The sequence below is a fragment of the Ischnura elegans genome, unplaced genomic scaffold, assembly GCF_921293095.1.
Source record: "Ischnura elegans unplaced genomic scaffold, ioIscEleg1.1, whole genome shotgun sequence".
In the NCBI taxonomy this organism is placed as follows: Eukaryota; Metazoa; Arthropoda; class Insecta; order Odonata; family Coenagrionidae; genus Ischnura; species Ischnura elegans.
The window spans coordinates 20,869-28,933 of record NW_025791739.1 but is presented as its reverse complement, the minus strand read 5'-3'; the positions used below and the strand labels follow the sequence as shown (position 1 = coordinate 28,933).

Below are 8,065 nucleotides of genomic sequence, written 5' to 3'. Positions count from 1 at the left end.
ATCGCGAGTGCTCAAGGAGTAACACGCGCTGCCGCCAGATGGTGCGGGGGGGCCTGCTCCGCTGTCCGGCGACTGCCTCGCCGGGCGCGTACTCGCTCAAAATTTGAAAGTTCCATTTCCCCGAGGGAGAGCGAATCGATCACGACCGAGATCAAAAATTCCAATCCACGCACTGTCGAGTCCTCGGATCTCAATTGCCGTGAAAGATTACTACTAATGACGGCGATGGCACGAAGCCTTTCCTTCGAAGGACGCAAAGCCCGCGAAGGACGTGACAGATTTATTGGAACGGTTTATCATCGAACGCACGACGTCCTACGAAGCACACTGTCGGCGGGCTGTCGAAGACATTTAAACGCCCGGTTTACGGAATCGACGAGGCACGACTGAGATCGATTCGAAGAGATGAATATTAACGAAAGCGTCACAAAGACCACGACAGAACCGGCGTCATTTCGGTAACCCGCTGATGAACGTGAATCATTCGCTTCGTCTTCTCACGGCGGCCACCGCACGAAGTAGTTACCCGCATTCCGCCGCTAGATGGTGTCCTCTCCGCAGTGCACTGCTCGTGCGACTCACGGTAGGAAACTTATGATCGCCCGTGGGAGTGCACTGCGGAATAATTATTCGCCACGCAGCGGTAATCCTTGCCATAACGAACGAACCGTCGACTCATCAAATGTGAAGTATTGATATTATCAGGAATCACAGAAAGTACGATCGTACAACATGATGTCTCGGCCCGGCATTAACTGGCAAGTAGGAAACAGAATTAAATGGTGGTGAAGCAAATTGGAAGTCACGGGAAATTTTATGACGTTGGTCGTTCGAAGCAAGCCGTTAAGTTTTCCTTCACTGCTGATTCCGCGGGTTCTTTTCGTGGACAATTGAATCGTCAATGTTTGCTGGGAGGAGTTCTGACACGTCCAATAGAGCATGCCTACCGAGTGGTGCTCGTCAAAAATTTTTTCGGCAATGCTACGCGAAGCTCACTTCTCCACGATATTCAGCGAAAGAAATATTTTATCCGAGGAATAAATTGAGGGAGTTCTCTACCGAAACGAGCGAATTACAACACCGAGACATTACCGAACCGACCGCGATTGACAATGTGTGTGGGGATAATATCTTTGAAAGCCACGATGGACATGTTTTTCATAATCAATTACAGCTCCGATTATTGCACTATTCATTTGTATTCTGCAGGCGAGACGCTCATTAATCATTCCTCTCCTTCAAATATTTACCCGGCGTCGGTCTAAACCGTCCGTTGCCATGCAACTTTAACGACGGCTGTCGACCGCGGACTCAGTTCGTGCTATTTCCTGCGGCTGGTAGAATATTCTTCGATTCTGCGCTCACGTATCTAAAAGATTTCGCGAAATTTAACGGAACAGAGTCGGACGACAAACACGCTTCGATTGCAATCGCCGTCGCCAATGCATTTCATCACTCTCCTTCGACACGCTTCCACACTAACACTCGCATTTACAATGCACGCTTTCACAAGGAACGAGGCGTTCTAACGGTGACACATAAAAAGATGCTACGGAGTAATAAACAATTACCCGCGTCTCGTCCTGCGACGCGAGCACTGCCGGAGTACAATCTGCCGCCGACAGATGGCGCGGGGGGGCTCTTCGCAGTCGCTCGCCGTGGACGCCCAGGGCGGAATTTAAAATGTCGTCTCTCGGTGGGAATTCTATCCCGGATTGCGACTCGGCGCAAATATGTGACCGCTCTCCGTGACGAACGATTCGTCCACTCATCCGCGGTCGATAGTCGTGAAATGCGGAGAACAAATGTTGTCACATACAACAATGTACTATATTTCCAACGACGCGAAGCACGGAACATCCGTCAATAATCCATTCGTCAGACACAGTATCGTTTAAATCGGAACGCGACCGCCTCGGTAATGACCACCTGGCAGTGAAGTGTCTTTCCTCCGCCCGCCATTTGCATTTCATTTCGGCGTTCCAAGGGAGCGGACCGCTTCCACTCCAGCACACTCCGTGCGGCCAAAGAGGGTGAAGGGCAGGGGGCCGCGAGGCAGGGAACATCTCGACCGCAGGTGCTCGTCGCGAGACGTTCCTGGCTCTCCAGCATGCATACTTTATATTTTTAAAAATCATTCAAAGGTCGGAAAAACCGCTCTAAGCACCTTTTTCACGCGTCTTCCCCCAATTACTCCGGAACCATTGCGAACTTCTCCGATATCCTTCCAGCTCTCGACACATCATCGCATTCCGTGCTTTCGCTGTGAATTTCACGTCTTCATCACGTATTTCAGTCGCCCAAAAAATTTTCGAAAGTCGCCCTTACCACTTCGGCAAACTTTTTTTCACCCAACTTTTCCATTTAACGCGCCGTGAACGATCGCATTCGCTTCGAATTTTTAAAATTAACGTTCCGCATGTTAATATTCATTTTCCTGCTTAATTACGACCACGTCCGACTGCATCTTATAATTTTCCACGAATTTCCAAAGTCCTCCCGAAACGTGGCGACGAATTTTTTTCGATGGTTTCCATTTTTTTACTCCTCAACGGTACACTCTGACGCCGAATCTTTTCCATTTTCGCAAATAACACAACATCGTACGTTTCAGCCATTAATTTCGTTCTCTCCAGACCTCATCTACATATTTTCCACGATTTTCGAAAGTGAAGGCGAAACATTTTCTTCACATTTTTTTCAAGTTTCTAATATTTTTACCTCCGTTACCTCAAATCTTTCGGGATATCTCGTTCCATTTCCTTTTACTACGAGTACGGATACACATTACTGCTCGATTCCGTGCCCATACGATGGAATTTACTAATTTTCCACGAATTTCATAGGTCGACGCGTACTAAATTTCACCGACTCTTTTCGAGGTTTTTCATTTTTTGATGCACTTTTGCTACCTTTTCTTCCCATTTTCTTTACGCATTCGTAAAGAACAATAAATTCCACGCTTTCCTGAATTTTTTCACGACGAACGAACGCATTCTTCTAATGTCGAGTGAATTTCAAAGGTTTCCGACACTAATTTCGCCGTTCCTTTCCCATCGATTTTTCACGTTCCAACGCATCCCGAGACGCGGAGAATATTTTCCTGGAACACGCACGCACGTCACGCGTCCACCCAGTGAACGTGGACCACACGGGAAAATTACACGAATCACCACGACTCGATGATGGAGGTTTTGCGCGAAATTGGGCGTAAAAATGCGCCTTTTAAACCCCTCCCGGTGGCATGGCAGTGCGCATAAATTACGCGGACGTCCACGAACAACCCCCACACGATATCCGCCACTGATAACGCCGACATCTTCACACCGGGGGGTCGAAAAAAATTCCCCCCCGAATTTCCGTCACCTCGCAGGGGCAGTCGACGCAACCCGCATCGCACCCACATGCAATTTACCCATTGCAACATGCGGGATTTGCTCGAATCGCTCCCATTCGCTCCGATACCGTCCGATTTCGTTCCCACAAGTCCGCAATCGATTCTAACGCAGCAATCGTTTCCATTCCGGAAGATCAGAGCGATATCTCGAATTTTTTTTCTCGCCACTTTAACACGGGAAACCCCATTGAGCATGGTGGATTTGCTCGCGTCGCTCCCATTCGCTCGTTTACCGTCCGATTAGCCAATCACGTGTCCCCAATCGATTCTAACGACGTAATCGTTTCCATTCCAGAAGATCAGAGCGATATCTCGAATTTTTTTTTTCAGAAATTTTAACATGGGATTCCCTATACAAGCACCCCGGATTTGCTCGCGACCTCGTAATTCCGCCGTTTCTCGTTTGTTTCCCTTCCCACAAGTCCACGGGCGACTCTTGTGACGTCATCGTTTCGATTCCCGAAGATCAGAGCGATATCTCGTCTCTTTCCGAGTCAAAAATTTTACATGGGAAAGGGTACCCGCTTGGCCGCGATTTGCTCGTGACGTCATAAATCGCTCGATTCTCGTTTGTTTCGCTTCCTTCCGGTTCGTGAGCGACTCTGATACGCCAATCGTTTAAATTCCAGAAGATCTCTGCGATATCTCCAGTATTTCCGATCGCATTTTTTTACCCGGGAAATCCCATAAGAGCGTTCCCGAAGTCGCACTCGAAGACGTTTTTCGATTGTTTTCCATCGAAAAATCGCCATTTTTCAATAATTCTCCGGAATTAAAATATAATTTTCGTTACTTACGAAATTTAAATTGCCATTCTGTAAAGACAGCATTTTCCGTCAGGAAACAAGCACTCCATCTGCAAAAAAACATCTTTTCATAAGTTATATTCGTACCTTCCAGTATTCATTTAAACTATTTTTCATTAGTTAATCATAATTATCATTAATTACAACTTTATTATTTTTTCATTCTCTTTCAGCTTTTCTTTACGAAATATTATTTCATTCTCGTCGATGAAAGCAATGGGAAACAATCGTCCGTATGACGTCTAGTCCTGAAAAGGACTTTTGTTTTTGTGCCGACGAGAAGTCGACAGCGACGACGATCTCAGAGCGCTCTCCGCGGATACGGCGTGCCAGCTGGATGTCCTTTGGTGCACGATGGTGACGCGCTCGGCGTGGATGGCGCACAGGTTGGTGTCCTCGAAAAGACCCACGAGGTAGGCCTCGGACGCCTCCTGCAGAGCCATGACGGCGGAGCTCTGGAAGCGGAGGTCGGTCTTCAAGTCCTGGGCGATCTCACGGACGCTGGAAGGGCAGCTTGCGGATCAGAGTGCTCTTCTGGTATCATCTCCTGCTGATCTCTCGGAGGGCCACGGTACCTGGGCGATACCTGTGGGGCTTCTTCACTCCACCGGTGGCCTCTTGCGAGCGGCCTCGGTGGCCAGCTGCTTCCTGGGGGCGGTCGACTTACGGGCTGTCTGCTTGGTACGTGCCATTTTCCTGTCGGGAAAGTAACTGAAGCGGCCGATTTCTCGACCCAATATATTGGCACGAGTGTGTAGACTCTTACATGTGCCGAAATGTGATTGGCTGAGAGTGCGAGACCGTCGAAAGACGTTATAAAATGGAAAGCCGAAAGTCAAGCAAGCACGATTCTCTCACCGAGACAGCAGCGACACGACCGGACGAGGCAAGGGAGGAAAAGGCTTGGGGAAAGGAGGCGCCAAGCGTCATCGCAAGGTTCTTCGCGACAACATCCAGGGCATCACCAAGCCGGCCATTCGCCGTCTGGCCCGCCGCGGAGGTGTCGAGCGTATCTCCGGACTCATCTACGAGGAGACCCGCGGTGTGCTCGAGGTGTTCCTGGAGAACGTGATCCGTGACGCCGTCACCTACACCGAACACGCCAAGAGGAAGACCGTGACCGCCATGGACGTCGTGTACGCCCTCAAGCGCCAGGGACGCACCCTGTACGGATTCGGTGGTTAGATTTCCATCGCGGCAGCAGCCCATTACATCTGGCAGCTGCAGCATCATCGAATGACAAAGGTCCTTTTCGGGACCATAGAAAGTGCAGGATATTATTTGCCATTGCTTAAACTTCCGTTCGGAAAGTGGTCCGATTATCACTTACGGTTATCGATTTTCACTCGCCCCGTCGATTTCGAATCGCCTTCGTGCTCTTCCGTCGATTCCGCTTCGTTGGCGGCTTTTACGACTGCTTTCGGAGTGATGACGTCATTGGTGGGGTGAACGTCGTTTCGATGACTGACGATCCAAACCCGTGCCAAAGTATCGAAAGTATCGAGAATCGACGTTTTCTAGCAATTTCGATTCTCTCGAGCCCAAAATATCGATGCTATGGCCGATAATTATCGAAAAATTTAAATTGCGAATTCAGATGTTTTGACCAATAGAGTATCGGCAGAGTGTATTAAAACTCGCCACCGACACAGAGTATCGATGAGAACATCGATACTTTGCCCATAATTGAGGCAAGAATGAATATTACGTGCACTTTTCGAAGGGGCGAAACTCGATGTTCCCCGCTTCGATTGTTATCGAAATGGATTCTATCGAATATACATTGAATCAAATTGTATCGATATGCTCGAATATCGATCTCGATATCGATACTTTTACCAAAAATGGTGTCCAAAGTCAGCACTTTTGTGTCATAGGTACGCTATTACGGATCAAAAATATCGATGTTGCAAACGACAAAGGTACCGTTTGTCGACTTAAATGTGTACACCTACCGTTGTTCTTTATTACTGTTTATTCAAATTGACAATTTCATGTATGCATGGCTAGAAAATAAATTCCAAAGTCGACACTTTCGCAAAAATGCCTCTTTCAATGTCCAACATTTGTTATCGAAAAATCGATATTTCGAGCACCGATCGAATCGATTTTTAGATATTATCTAAAGGTACCGCCAGTCTTTAGTATCGAAAGGCATCGAAATCGATTCTTATATCGATACTTTTCTCAGGAAAAAAACTTAAAATCGCAATATTCGCAGAATTTTTTTCAGAGTTTTCGAGATCGATTTATTCGATACTTTGACTATGGAAAGTATCGATTCTCAATTTTATCGATAGAATATCCACCTTATTGCATGGCTACGTATCGATATCGATACCATGACCGATAGTTTACTCAGATAAAAAATCTAAATTCTGAACTTTCGCAACCATTTTTTCCATGCTGCCGATTCCAGATTGATGCAGCCGCACGAGACGATCGTTAACGTCATTTCCTTGTAATGACCCATTTGCAACCAAGGGCACTTTGCCACTCAGAAAACTGGTGGGACAGTTTCTCTTACCGTCAAACCGTTTCTCCCTCATTCCACCTTTTTCAGCTGCACTCCATATTCCACGTTGGCTTCACATTGTAATCCATCTTCGAAATCCTCTACTTTGTCACGGAAGGTCCGCGCTTCCGCTGTCTTCCTTTCCGAAACTGCAACATTTCTGAAAACTAACTCTTACAGATCCATTTCCGAAACTGATGCTTTTGAAATGGAAATTTTTTATGCGCCGTTGATGCTCAATTTCATTCCTGTATGACATTTAAATCCAAATTGTTACAAAGTCAGATAGTGAACTATCGAATCTAATCACCGAATGAGAATAAAATTCTTCAAAAGCCATACATATCTTCGCCAACGGCCATACCACGTTGAATCCTTATGAGAACGAATTACAAGATATTCACCACATTCATGCGTTGAACGATGTGCGTTGCATTTTCTTTCACGTGAAATGGCAGTACTCCCACTTCCTTCAAGTGAAACTATTGAAACACGCACCTTCAGTTTTTCCATTTAACTTAACTTTATCGCGCAGAGCACTGCCTTTGTGCAGTCCATTCCATTTCTTCCGTATTCTTCGCGCAAGATACTTACATCGTACATACTGAAAGAAATCATTTCGCTCGAGTGAATTCCGTAAGTAAAGTAAATTACATCTCATCAACGAAACGTTGGTGATTACAGCGGAAAATATATTGTTCCACGAACGATCGATACAACTCTTTTAATTCACCACTCTTGGATAACATATTTCTGTTCCTAAGTTGTTACATTCGTTATGTCATTCGTAGAGAAACCGCGCTTAAAACAGTCAAGCCCAGAACTTAAATAAAATAATGTATCGCCGAACAATACATTTCTCGAATGTATTCCTTGAGAGAACTGCTTTTCCTGTCCGCATTCCATAATGCTCCATTTCCAGCGAATCCATTTTTAAAATTAAATGCATACCTAACATAATTTCGATCGAATTTTTATTCTTGAACTCTTTAAAAAATATTTTAACTCAGCTACCACTACCTATGCATTGCCAGAATATGTCGAGAAAAATTCTTTTAATAAAGACGAAGGTCAATTTGTGAAATGCTTTCAACGATTACTATTCTCCTGTTAGATTTCCTTGGAACGAAAATTAATTCACTGCGTAGTAATTAAAACCCTGCTACGTGCGATTCCCTTCATTAACGGGATCGGCTATTATTACTGCGGATCATTCATCATTCCTTTTCTTACACGTGTGTAGCGTCAAAAGATGGAAGATACAAACGACGTAATGTCAGCTGTCACTGACAAACTTGCAACAAAGTAATAATATTATCTCGTCATCCGCCTCCCGGGACAAGTATT

At 45.8% G+C, this 8,065-nt stretch overlaps 1 protein-coding gene across 1 annotated transcript; it reads left to right on the top strand.

The window, feature by feature from the left end:
• Positions 1-4,644: 4,644 nt before the first annotated feature.
• Positions 4,645-5,452, top strand: LOC124173673 (histone H4-like). The gene is made up of 2 exons (XM_046553078.1): positions 4,645-4,884; positions 5,032-5,452. Exons 1-2 carry the CDS (start codon positions 4,645-4,647, stop codon positions 5,386-5,388), a joined length of 597 nt encoding a protein of 198 aa, XP_046409034.1. The 3' UTR covers positions 5,389-5,452.
• The last annotated feature ends 2,613 nt before the right edge of the window (positions 5,453-8,065 follow it).